The sequence below is a fragment of the Spodoptera frugiperda genome, chromosome 9 (genome assembly GCF_023101765.2).
Source record: "Spodoptera frugiperda isolate SF20-4 chromosome 9, AGI-APGP_CSIRO_Sfru_2.0, whole genome shotgun sequence".
Classification (NCBI taxonomy): domain Eukaryota; kingdom Metazoa; phylum Arthropoda; class Insecta; order Lepidoptera; family Noctuidae; genus Spodoptera; species Spodoptera frugiperda.
This window is the reverse complement of record NC_064220.1, coordinates 2,782,737-2,796,046: the sequence shown is the minus strand read 5'-3', so window position 1 is coordinate 2,796,046 and position 13,310 is coordinate 2,782,737. Positions and strand designations below refer to the sequence as shown.

General features: G+C 31.7%; 1 protein-coding gene across 3 annotated transcripts; it reads right to left on the bottom strand.

Moving 5' to 3' along the window:
- Positions 1-1,584: 1,584 nt before the first annotated feature.
- On the bottom strand, positions 1,585-12,956 carry LOC118277190 (uncharacterized). Of its 3 annotated transcripts, none has more exons than XM_035595906.2 (2): positions 12,490-12,956; positions 1,585-12,276 (listed from the first exon to the last, which is right to left on the bottom strand). In XM_035595906.2, exon 2 carries the CDS (start codon positions 11,545-11,547, stop codon positions 8,047-8,049), a length of 3,501 nt encoding a protein of 1,166 aa, XP_035451799.2. In that variant the 5' UTR covers positions 11,548-12,276; positions 12,490-12,956; the 3' UTR covers positions 1,585-8,046. All 3 variants share the same exon structure in this region, with proteins under 3 accessions (XP_035451799.2, XP_050551686.1, XP_050551687.1).
- Between the last annotated feature and the right edge of the window lie 354 nt (positions 12,957-13,310).

The following is a 13,310-nucleotide window of genomic DNA, read 5'->3' as shown; positions in this document are numbered from 1 at the left end:
AAATTTGCAACGATTTTTTTTCTCACAGCGCCTTTCATGGTGGGCAATGCCATCGGTCCTAACATCTTTCGGTGGTACGTACGACATTTTTCCTCTCTTGGCCTTCAACTCCAAATCTCTTTCTAGACTGCCTTTCGATGGTCTCCCTCTCTTGTTCCCAGCACCATTCACTTTATATTTACATAGACTTTCGGCTAACTCGGCTCTATACTCTCCAAGATTCATATTCTTGGTATTTCCTCTTCCTTCATTTACTTTCTTGTATAATATCCAGGAATTTATTACACTCAAATCAATCATGTGGTAAAACAACCGCATATACCATTTTTTGATTCTATACCTCCCTAAAAAACTGTCCATTAGATCTACCCCTCCCATGTGGGAATTATAATCTTTTATAATTTTAGGACATGGTATTGAAATGGTAGCCTTCTTTTTTTTATCATAACAAGAGACGGTCGTTGCCGGTTCTGAACCAACGTAGTTTCTTCGAAAATATTACGTTTAGGAAAACAAAGTCACGTACACTGACACAGAATAGCTCCATGGACAACAGTCGTAATAGTTCCAATATAGATGGCAGCACCAGTAGCCTACCAAATAGGGCTGCCATCATTAATGACACACAAGTCGAGCTCATCCAGCAAATCCACTAATTCAATACCCATACTATCACACACCTCTGAACCCCATCTATAATGATGGCAGTTGAAGTCACCCATTATAAGTAATGGGCCACTTACGGAAGTTAACAAATTTTTAATTCTAATCAAAATATTAGTATCGGGGTGAGCAACGTAAAACATAAAAATATTTATGTCCTCAGCCTTAACAGCGACAACATTTATGTCATCGCCAACGAGGGGTAGAGGAATTTGGGAGAAGGGTACTTTGTTATTTACTAACAAAGCACACTCTGTCTTGTCGGACAACACTGAAACACGGGATACCGAAATTAGAATTCGGTCGGAGCCATGTTTCAGCAATGCCACAGATAGATGGTTTAAAATTATTTATAAGATACAGCAAGTCACTCTTCCTGGGAAGAGCACTCTTCACGTTCCACTGCAGTAGTGTTAATGGATAGAATTTTGTAAATATAATCTAGTATTGTAGCTAGTCGGTGTACAACGTGGTCCGGAGTAGGTTGAAATTGGGGTTTCTGGATCAGAGGAGATCCAGAAACCCCAATTTTCACTATCATTCATTTAATTGAAAAGAATGATCTAGTGGCTCCTATATTTATCTATTCATTTTAATATGCATGTCCAGAAACAGTAAACACCCAATTTACCCTACTATTTACTGTATTCAAAAATAGGTACTATGTACTCATATTCAATCACTCGTCACAAACGTGTCATCAAATATGTAACAAAATAGCGGACTACTTCATGCCCTTTGTTTACTTTAACGATAAGCATGTTGTATGACATCACTCATCATTCATTCGATGCACTTCCTGATATGGTTTTCATTGTATTCACTTAGCCAATACGTTTGATTCGATCATCTGTTCGAGAAATAAACCATGAACTGTGGGAATTACTATATAATCGACCTTTAAGGAATAAAACAAGAAAATATTTATTTCAAAAATTTATTAGTTACTTAGAGTGTTTATACTACATTGTCTATACGCCATTTATTTAAACAGAAAACATTTTTTAATGCACATACTGAATCATGATTAATACAGCTATACAGATCATGAGAGTTTTCATATTCTTTATATAAGTTTAATAAACTAGGACAACCTTTATCTTCTAAGTTATTAACATTAGTACTATTTACAATGTTTCTTAACCATGACACTTTTTCTGAACCTTTGACATAAACACATTTATCTCTTAAAATATTTATAACCAAATTCTGATAATTTGAGTAAGGCACAATTCCTTCATTCCAGTGTATCTTTCTATTGCGCTCAATCCAACTTACTTGTCGCCGTTCTTGTTTAGTCAAATTGTAAAATGGAAATGGAGGTTTTATTAGAAATACCTGTATTTTTTTATCGCATAATATCGCAATCTCCTTTATTATAAATTCATTAGCTTCTGTTTTGAAACCTTGAACATCTACAATTGCAGTCATGATAGCCTGCGCACAATGTTACTTAACGGTTTGTATTCCACAAGTCGATCGTTAATAATTAAACAGTAGGCAGTTGTGTTATCTGGTATTAATGTTGAACATTCAAATTCCAACCTTACGTCTACCGGACCTGTTTTTAAACAGTCATTTTGCCTTGAACAATCTATAATAAAAAGTGGTGCTTTTTCTTTAAAATCTTTCAGATCAAGCAAGGGATCGATTGGGCTGCTATAATACGACTGACGAAATTTCACATACATTTCATATAATATACTGTACTTGTTTTCAGAAAACTTTAAACCTAAAGGTTCATAAGGGTAATATTGAGAATTCAAAAATAGCGTTACATTTGTCACATCACAATGATCAAATACTGAGCTGTCTTTTGATTTATTACTTTTTCTATTAGTCTGCAAGCAAAAAATTACATACCGGGGCTTTTCTAATTGAGAAGCAGTTTTTACTGACCAAGAATGCTTTGTGGTTTTAGGTAGTAAAGGATACTCATATAAATCCCAATTTCTAAAAGCCATCTGAATAGGTTTATCTCTTTCTAAATGCTTTAAAAGTGTTAAACGTTCTCTATCTGAAACTTTTATATGTGGTACTCTCCACTGAACCCTTTGTATATCTATTTGAAGCTGGACGTTTTCATCAGTAAGAATAATACTATTTAAGTTAGAATTACTCCTATTCAATATAAGTTCGTGTTTACAATTTATTACAATTTTATTATAATCCTCTGCAAACCCTAAAATCTTATTTAATGGCACCACAACGCTAAAATGCCCATCACTTTGGAACCCGTTTAAATTCCAACCCCACAATGCAGCAACTTTACTTTCTGCTTCATTTAATGAGATGTATGACTTTATTGTTGATGTTATTCCGGAATTTTTTATACGATCTATTTCAATTCCATTCATTTCGTATCTGATGTCTTGAAACAAATACATAACAGGGTTATTAGTGAACGTAACAGTTTTCTTGCTCGGATGCCCATCCTTACCGAACAGCTTTGCCTGGCCTTCGATGTAGATTGAACTGGCTGATGGTAGCACGTATATGTCTTGCTGATGTATGGGGATTCTGATTTCATCGTTTTCTCTAAAGCTGTTATTGTAGGGATTGTATGAATGGACTTCATAGCTTTCGATTGAACTATCAAAGTGTGGTAAATCAGTAATCTGTAGTATACTCATACTTTAAACCCTAAAGCTTTAAGAAAATCTTTATTTGATTTAGTCAATTTCTTCACGTTTTTCTTACGTCTGTGCACCTTAACGGTTGTTGACGGAATAGGACGTTTTATTTTCACTGGAGGGTTTTTATTATATACTATCATTTTGCTTTTCTTAAATGAAGACGTAATTGAATATGTTCTTCACCAAAGTCAATGCAGTAACCAAACTGATCTACGATCCTGACAGATATGGATGAAATTATATTTTTGTTCACTGGGAAGTAAATAACGTTCTGAGGTATTTCTGTGTAGCTGCGACCTGGAGCAGTATCAGATATAAATTCATGAATAAAATGAGTCGGTAATCCGTTGTAATATGAACCGTGCACAAGATCACATTCGATTCTGATTACAGCTGTTAAACTGTTGTTATTAACGGGCACGTTTGGTCTTTTTTTTATTACTGAAAAGTATAGTAAACCGCACTCGTATTGATCAGATAAATGAAGAGGTGGTTGAAAATACGAGACCAGTTCTGATTTATTTCCAGAGATTGTAATCGTAGTAGACATGCTTGCATACTGAACTCTTTTATATGATCCTGTTTATTTTATTTCTTGATTATACCAAAAATTCTTTAAAAAATTTAAACATAGATGTCCACAATTGAAGGGGTGATCACGTTGTATATTTTCATAATTATATTGTATGTTGGAACCAACATATTTTATGAATTCCTTCGGAGGTTTTAGATTTCCATAGCTGTCAAAATACTCAACATAATCATTATATTTTGCATAGGCTACCCAATGAGAACCAGGATTTTTAGAACTATCTAAATTAATAACTCCACATTCTTTTTTATTAGGATATTTAGGGAGCTCATCTCTCATAAAGACACCTCTAAAATAAGGAATTCTATTTCCGTACTTTAAAATGTCAAAGTTAGTTAAGGCCCGTTTGGGTAGCCGATTTATTAGTTTTTTTCTTTTGATACAAAAATTCCAAGTCCGCCTTTATGTGGTTTAAGGTGTAGTCCTTTCCCAATACATAGAGCTTCCATTTTTTCATTGTGTCTCTTCGATTCTTCATACAGCTTTTTAGCCATTTTGAATTCATTTATGGTTTTAGCAATACCAGCTGCACCGCCTGCTAAAGCCCCCGCCGCTGATAATCCCGCAAAAATAGGAATCAAAGGTAGTACTCCGCCAGTTTTTGGAATAGGAATAATACGAGGGAGCTTAATCGATGAATCATCAGCTAATTCTCTGGTAGCGGCAATAGCTAATTCTATAGCCATTTTCTTGGTCTTAGGTTTTAATTTTTTTATGTGTCTTTTTGCTTTTGTAATAACAGATTTTAATTTACTTTTTAACCCTTTTCCAGGTATAATTTTTGGAGAATACTTTTTGTTCAAACCAGAACCAGTTTTAATTTTTGCTAACATAGCCTTACTTACTAAGCGAGCTGCGAGTTTTTCACCTATATTGGCATCGGAAGCAACAGCTCGCTCTCTTGCCATTTTTAACAAAATTAAATCAGCTTTATGTCGATCCTTTAAGTTTGATGATTTGTGATATGCAATATCGTGATCTTTGCAATATTCGTCCAACTTATTTATACCTTTATCTCCTTGTGTAAGTCTTTTTATTAATTTAGTACCAGGACCACAGTAATTATATCCTGGTAAATGTAATTCAAATGGTATATTATTAATAAGCCAATTGAGAAGACTACTCTCTCCAAAACACATTATAAGACTGATGATTCTGCTTTGAATACTGTAATAAATAGTTACGTGATTCGAGTTTTATAATATTACATTCGATTTATCAATCCAACTGCTTTCAGCTGAAGATAGACCTAACCATTTTACTAAAACCCTGTTACCTTTTCTTCTAAGAACTTTCTCGACTAGATATACATTGGGATGTTTTGTTTTTTGAAGTTCTTGTGTATAAAATGCACCTAAAATAGGCTGACCTCTGATAGTATCTTCGATTAAGTAAGTTATAGGAGTTGTATTTTGTATTTTACGAATTTTAAATATTTCTGTTGACCAGTTGGGAGTATAACCTTTTTCAAATGTTCCTTTGTATTTACTGATACGTACATAATCACCTACTTTGTACTTGCTTTTTAAATTATCATTTTTTAACAATTTTATATACCTTTCTAATATCAGTTTTTTATTAATATTGTTCACATTAGCAGGGATTTCATTAATAGTGCGATGGTGAGTGTGATTGTATTTGTAAATAACATCATTGAGGGTATTATTTACCCAATTGTAATTGCCTTTTAAACTAAATTCTTTATAGACTTTCGATTTCAATGTTCTGATAAATCGTTCAACTATTGAAGCCTTTTTTGTTGAGAAAGTTGAATAATGGTTAATATGATACGATTTCATAAGCTTCTGAAATTTGTTATTATAAAATTCTGCTCCATTATCTGTTTGCAGATTTTTAGGAACACGTCCTTTATCTAACAAAGTTTTGAAAGAGTTACACATATCTTCTTTGGTTTTACTTCTCATAGGAAAGGCCCAAGCATATTTCGAAAATGTATCAATGACAGCAAGAATATATCTGTAATTTTTATTTTCTTTTGAAATTGATTGCATATCAATTAAGTCTGCTTGCCACAAGTCGTCTATATCTTTCATGATAACACGTCTTCGTGGATAGTTCACCCTCGCATTTTTATGAATTTCGTTTACCACGTCAGCTTTACTCATGTTCACAATTTAGTATATTTGCCTTGAATTCAGCTAAAATACTGAATAAAAAGCATGTTAATATGACTATTTATTATTTAATTATGCCAGCTTCTTTTAATTCTTCGATTATTGATAAAATTTCATTATCATGGTTTGTATTACCGGCATCTCGCGAAGCAATTAATAGTTTCAATCTGTCAACCAGTTCGTTAGGATCATCCCAATATACCAAGTCAGTGTTATTTTTGTATTTCTTTAGGGTTGGTAAGCTTCTTCCAAATTTAGTGACAACATTATTGTTTAACGTTTCAGAAAACAATGGTTTGATTATTTCACGATATTTTATACCTTTATCGCCTCTTATTTGCCCATTGGGATTAAAATCTCTCTTATGTGCATTTGTATAATGCAACATATCTTTATAGACAAGTTTATCTTTGCTCGATATTAGTTTCAAATCAGGTTTTCTTCGAAGTAAAAGTTCTTTTAAACCAGGGGTTAAATTGTAGCTTTTGTCACCAATTTTAATTAAAACGACATTGTCATCATTCACACTATCTATTTTAGAAAATGAAACTATTGAATTACCCATTAGTAATTTTTTGTTTGCACTCCTTATTCCAAATGGTATATTTACCCCATCATAAATATCATGGATATCACGACCCTCTAATGATATTTCTAAATCATCCACTAATTCCGTCTGGGGAGACTTTTTAACGATCTGTATAGGATTCGGTTGTGGATCGTAGCATTCTTCAAACTTCGTTGATGAACTAGTATTAATGTCATCCAATTCCATGTCTTCAAAATTAGAGTGTGTATTTTCAAAAGTTTGTATTTTCTCTATTGTCTTATTCGAATCAACAAGGGTTTTAAGGGGATCTGTGACAGGTTTTAACATTTTATCAAGTGACAAATTCATTGAGTGTTCCTGGTTTTTCATTTGTTTTATTTTATTCTTTATGGAGTCTACAGACTTCATTAATTCTATTTTAATATTTTTCTCCATGTTATATTATATATAACAACTACGTTCAGCTAAAGAACAAGTTATACTGAATTTGATTTGGCATGTTAATTACTTATATGTAAAACAGTCAGTCAAATTTAAAAAATATATCAAAATTCTGTCGGTATCTTCCATTATTTAGTGACGATTCTTTATTAATAAGTAGAAAATTATAAGGTTTACTCCAAACAGTTCGACAAATATTCTTGAATTCTTTCCACTGTAAATCAGAACTAACATGCTCTTCATAAATGTGTTTTAAATTCACATCATCTTGCTTGAATATAATAAGAAAATTAACATTGTCACGTAATAATTGTTTTGGAATTTTTGAATAGGTTTGAGATAAATAGAAACAATCTATTTGTTTATGCCTACCCATACAAAAATAATTGCGGATATTTACTTGATTTTCGCATGCAACATCATCGAAAATAAATACAGAATTCGTTAATGCTTCACTCGGAGAAATTACATCTTTATCATCACTGAATTCGTAGAAGTTAATCTGCGGTACTCTTTTTAAAACTTCAGTCAAGAAACGGTATTTTGGTTGAAAAGTAGTTTTACAGTAAAGATAAAGGTTTCTAAATTTGAGCCCATTTTGATGCAGTAGTAAACTAATCATAACATTCGTTTTACCACAGTTTGATGGACCACACATTATACAGCGAATGGTATTCGGTAATAAAGCGCTATGTCTGATATGGTGAACGGAGTCATTTAATCTTATATTATTAACACTGAGGGATATGGGTTGCTTGATCAACTTCATCTTACCTATTAATTCAAAAACTACTTAACAGACACATATATACTTGTTTTATTTTGTTATATTAAGTCAAACAGGTGTTGAGTACAAGATTCTCATTGCAAAATGATGATTGTTATAGGTTTCAGGATTTATATAAGTCTGTAGGAAATAAAAGTCAAATATAAACCAAATGTATAGTTTATTAGGCAAATCTTATCTTTATTTAAGATACAACTATATATTTTGAATCATAGCAGTATACATTGTATAATACAAAATTTCTAGCATATGTAATCACAATGACCCCAAGGTAATGTATCTATTTGATTTGGTTGAACTAATCTTTTATCATCTATTCTATTTAAAATTACTTTATTAACTGCCTGTGAATACAGTACATGTTTGCTTGATTTAATCATATTCATCTTACATTTAAAAGTAATATTCTTAAATAAAACTTTCTTATAGTTAGATATTTTTAAACTTTTTGTAATTGGCCTTGATACACCTTTAGCTTTATTAATCTGTGTTTTCAGTGATTTAATACAATACAGTTTTGCTCTCAATCCAATAAATTCGGTTATTACATCACCACCTAATTCATCTTTAAACAAGCCGGGAATTTTATCGTTTAACTTTCGTATACAATAAGGATTATTAATGTCAAAATTACTAGTATCAAATTTCAATATATTATCATTCAAATCTTTATAAAAGTTTTGTGTATGTATTAAGTATAATAAACTGTCAGTATCGGTATAACACAGTTTTGCATTGTCACCGTACTTTTTTTTAATAAAGTCATAATGGAAATTATACATATGTTGTTTAGCATATTCCAGTACGGCAAAGCCAACATATATGGGTCTATCTAAAACAAGTTTTTCAGGATCCAATTGAATTGCAAGAAAATCTTCACTAAAAACACTAATACTTTTTAAGTTTGGTTTTGCAATTAGTTTCTCAGCACATAATGTTTTATTTGTTCTATTCTTATTATCATTCCACTTAGTCACCAGTTTAACATCAACCTGTTTTCGTTTATTTTCAATAGTTTTTCCAAATATTGAATTATTCAAAAGTTTAAAGAAATCTCTTTCAAATGATGTTTTAGCTGATTGACGTAATTGAGTATTTAAGTCTATATATTTTTTTAAAAAGTTTTCTTGTTTAAATTGGAGTATCCGATGAATTTTTTTTAAAATAAGTCCATGTCTAATACATTCTTTTAAATATATATAATGTATAACATAGTTGTACTTGTCATACAAGTTCGCGATTAACTTTTCTGTTTTCCCTCCTATGGGTATGAACTTTTCCGGAGCGAAAGGCAAATCTTTGTGTAAATTATGTAAATTATCTGGATACATCATGTCAACTTCTAAAATGTAACCGTACTCAGCATCGTCAGGAATATCAAACAAACAAAAATTGGCCATTTCGAAACTTGTCATGAATTTAAAATCTGATATAGGTAATTTTTTAGTCATTGCATATCCATAAAGATTGTTACAGTCAAGATATACTAAATATGACGACGGTCTAGAATCATCAAAATGAGGGAGGTAAATGTTATTGGCTTTAGCATATCGGTGAGAGCACTGTGCTAGTCCACCACGTATTCCTTTTTCTATCATCTTATAAATTTCTAAATCATGAATCAACTCGAGTTGAACACCCGTGTAAAGGAGCATGGCGTCCCAACTTAAACCAGGTGAACTTACATAGTGTGCAGGATCGAGATTATAATGCTGTAGACATATTTTTCTAAAATTTTCAAATATATCGCATAATAATAATACGTCACTTTTTAAATATAAATCAGTATATTCACCAAGACTACTAATATTAAAGTAATTCCAAACGGTTTGCGCATGTTCATACTCGCTATCAGTTATATGTTTCATTTGCAAACTATTGTAAAAACAATGTTTTGGTGGAAGTTGTGTCTCATTATATTTCTGCCATGAATCAATATATTCATATGGATATATACCCTTCCTTCGTATTAACTCGAATTTTTTGTCATCAGGAAAATGTGATTTTAAATTTAAGAAATCACTGTCTGTTAAACTTTTACTCAGATTATCGAGACTTGTGCTAAGAAACTGGAATGAATCTATGAATTTAATTTGCAAAGGTTTATAACATTTATCAGTTTCAATAATTTTTGTAAAGGATAAATATTTTTCTTTTGTTTTTGGAATTATTTTTATTTCACCATCATATTTAGACAATTCCTTGATAAATATATGGGAATCATAGCCAGATAAATTATGAAATATGACAGGTATGAATGGACAGACTTTATAAATTAAATTACAGTGTGAGTGAGCTGCACCTCTATATTCTGATGTAATATGATCATGATCTTGCACTTTGTCATCAAATAATAAATTTTTACAAATATGACATCTACTTGCACTACGATAATTATTCATTTGTTCTGGAGTCATAGGTTTCATAGCTTTTTTAGTAATCAAAACCTTATGTATTGATTTTGTTTCTTCAATTAATTTTTTGACAAACACTTGTACACAGTCTGTCCCTGTGTAAGTAACAAATTTATTTAAACTAGTGTCATGTGAACAACATACATAATATGCAAAACATGAAGGCAGGTGTAATTTATTTTTTATAGTATTTTTATTAGTATTTTCTTCATCATAATTGCATAATAGACTTTCAAAATCCGCGTATATAACAAAATTGATTTTTTGCTGTCTCTCAAAATGCTTAAATTGTAACGTGCTGTTTTTGTCTGGTAATAATGTTATAATTTTAGAACAGGCATGAGAGTGGAATTTCATTTCACTAGTAAAAAATTGCAAACATGTCTCACATAAATACATTCGACCTTTATGACGGGAAACTTGACGTCTCACTAAGCGTAAAAGATCTTTGATCAAACAATAATGAGCTCTGTCATTTTTCTCGAAATACAATAAATTAATATGCTTATCTTTCTTAAAATTTGTCACATAAAGAGGACCAGTTACAGTGTAATGTTGATCCAATCCGTAAATATTAATACTTAAATTACTGTTATTCTTTTCAAACAACCTGATGTCTTTGGCGGATGGTGGGAATGACATCCCTTTTATATTAAATATCGAATTAAAATGCGGATAAGAGCTTGTCCTACAGACATTGTTTTTGACTGGAAATAATCCTGCTAAGATGCTCCATAAAAAACAATATTCATCGTTATTGTAGACATTTATACAGCTCTTCGTATTTTTAATAACAACGGGTAGTTCTATATAAGATCCACCTCTCATGGGAGAATACTTATTTATATTTATTTCTAAATGACTTAGTGATGTGAATGACCATCCCGATTCACAGTGCTCAAATTCAGTTAATTTCATCTTAAAAGTTTCTCTCATATTTAAATAAATCTGATCAAAATCAGTACTCTTATAAATAACTTCGTATTTTGTATTAAATGACTTCAGCTGCTGCTCACCTGATTTAGGTAAAACAAAGTAAGCAAACAGCTCAAAGTTAACTTTAATACATGTATGTTTTAATAATGATAACTCAATTAATTTATAAACATCGTCTCGTTTTCCATCTAAGAACGCCTCCGGCAGGAGGTACTCGTCTTCTATAGATGGGTTTAAGCGATATGTCATTATTCTGTTTTTAAATGCTGTAGCTATTATATCAATATGTTCAAACTTTGACTTTATCAAACAATTCGATTTATGGATATTAGTTCGTTTATGATATCTGAATTCAGGTTTCGGTATCTCTGTTTTACATTTATCACAATACATATAACTTGATGGTGAATCAGTAGAGGGTGATTTCACTGAAAAGAAAAATGATACATACTATAAGATATACATACATTTAATTAAACAAAACTACATTTAAAATACATAGTTGTCTTAGGTTAATTAGTAAATACAGTTTAATGATTATACAGGTCCATATAAATGATTAATTGAGAGTTATGATTACGTACTTCATTATCTATTCTTTATTATACAGCTGTTTAATTCTACTGGTACGAGCTTATAAAAGTAGGTGTACGGTTTTTAAATTCTTTCCTTGTCTCCTTTATGAATGCATTTAAATGCCTCCAGGACTCGGTGTCCGAATTAGTTTTATTTTTGATAGTTATAACGGAGTGCCGCCATCGATTGACTGGTGGTACCCGCTCGATTTCGTCACTATTATAAACTTTTAGCTCAATATAAAAAGCCCCAGTTTTCTCTTCATCAATTTGTCGTGAGAAACCGTTAGCTAGCCTACGCGTAACATAGGAATAGATAGGTGCTGCTTTTTTACCGACGCTGTGATCCAGTTCGTCATCGTCGCTATCCGTGCCGAAGAGATCACGCACCGTAGCTCTCGACTTAGTCTTCTTACTAGCGGTAGGCTGGCTACCCGATGCCTTCTCTGCAGTCTTCCGCTTCTTTTTACTGGTCTTGACTGGGACTGGAGCGTCAACTATTGACTCATCTGAAGACGGGAACAACTGATCGGCCATTTGCGTGGACCTGAAAGTAAAGTAAAGTTTATTAAATAAACAGTATTAGTATTTTATTATTAAGTGGATAAATAATTGTTTTGTATGTTTTATTATATTACTCAATTAATGAATGATTGAATAGTAGAATGATCGAGTAGTAGAATAATCGAATAGTAGAATGATTGGACAATAGCGTAATTGTATAATAGATAATAAGGTTATGTAAACCAAGGTTACTTACATCTTGTAGATCTGGTAGATACTGGTAATCTCGTAGGTAGTCAGTGATTCTACTAGCCCTTGTAGAAATGTATTGCAATCGAACTTCAACTGCTACCCTCTTAAATAGTGGTAAATCTACGTCATATTATCCCAAATATGAAAAATGGCACGTGTAATCAAAATGCTGTGTCAGTTGACTGCATCCAAATACGATAGTTTACATTGTCTTCAATATTGTAATACTACACGGTTACAAGTCACAAAATAGATAAGTATAGAAGGCCAGCTCCCTATATTGAGCAATAATGCAACGAACATAAAAGCGAAGCGCGGGCACTGGCTCACGACTTGCCATGGATCCATGCAACTGATGTACGTACCCGTCTATGTTTACGTGCATCTGTCGTCACTCGTTGTATGGAGCCAACCTTCTGTGCCTATCTCTTTTGTGGTTACAATAAGTTTAGCTTACTGTAAAAATTTTTACCCGACTGCGTCAAGCAAAAGACAGTGATGTTTTCATAAACTTTTATTTTAAGAGAGAATAGAATATTTATGGATATATATATGTATATATATATATATATATATATATATATATATATATATATATATATAAAATACTTTTTTATAGAAGTACTGATTCATCAATAATTTTAAATCTTTTTGAAGGTGTAAACCACACCACATAAGATTAAGTGAATCGATATATATCGATTCACTCAATCTTGTATTCGATCCCAGCAGATAGATGTACCGACACTTCTTTATAAGTAAATTAATAACTAATAAAAATATTACCTTCTTTTTCAGGTGATATAAAAATTATAACTATGAAAA

Bases quoted from the DNA above. Each gene is read 5' to 3' on its own strand.
- LOC118277190 (XM_035595906.2), bottom strand. From the start codon at position 11,547: ATGTATTGTGATAAATGTAAAACAGAGATACCGAAACCTGAATTCAGA.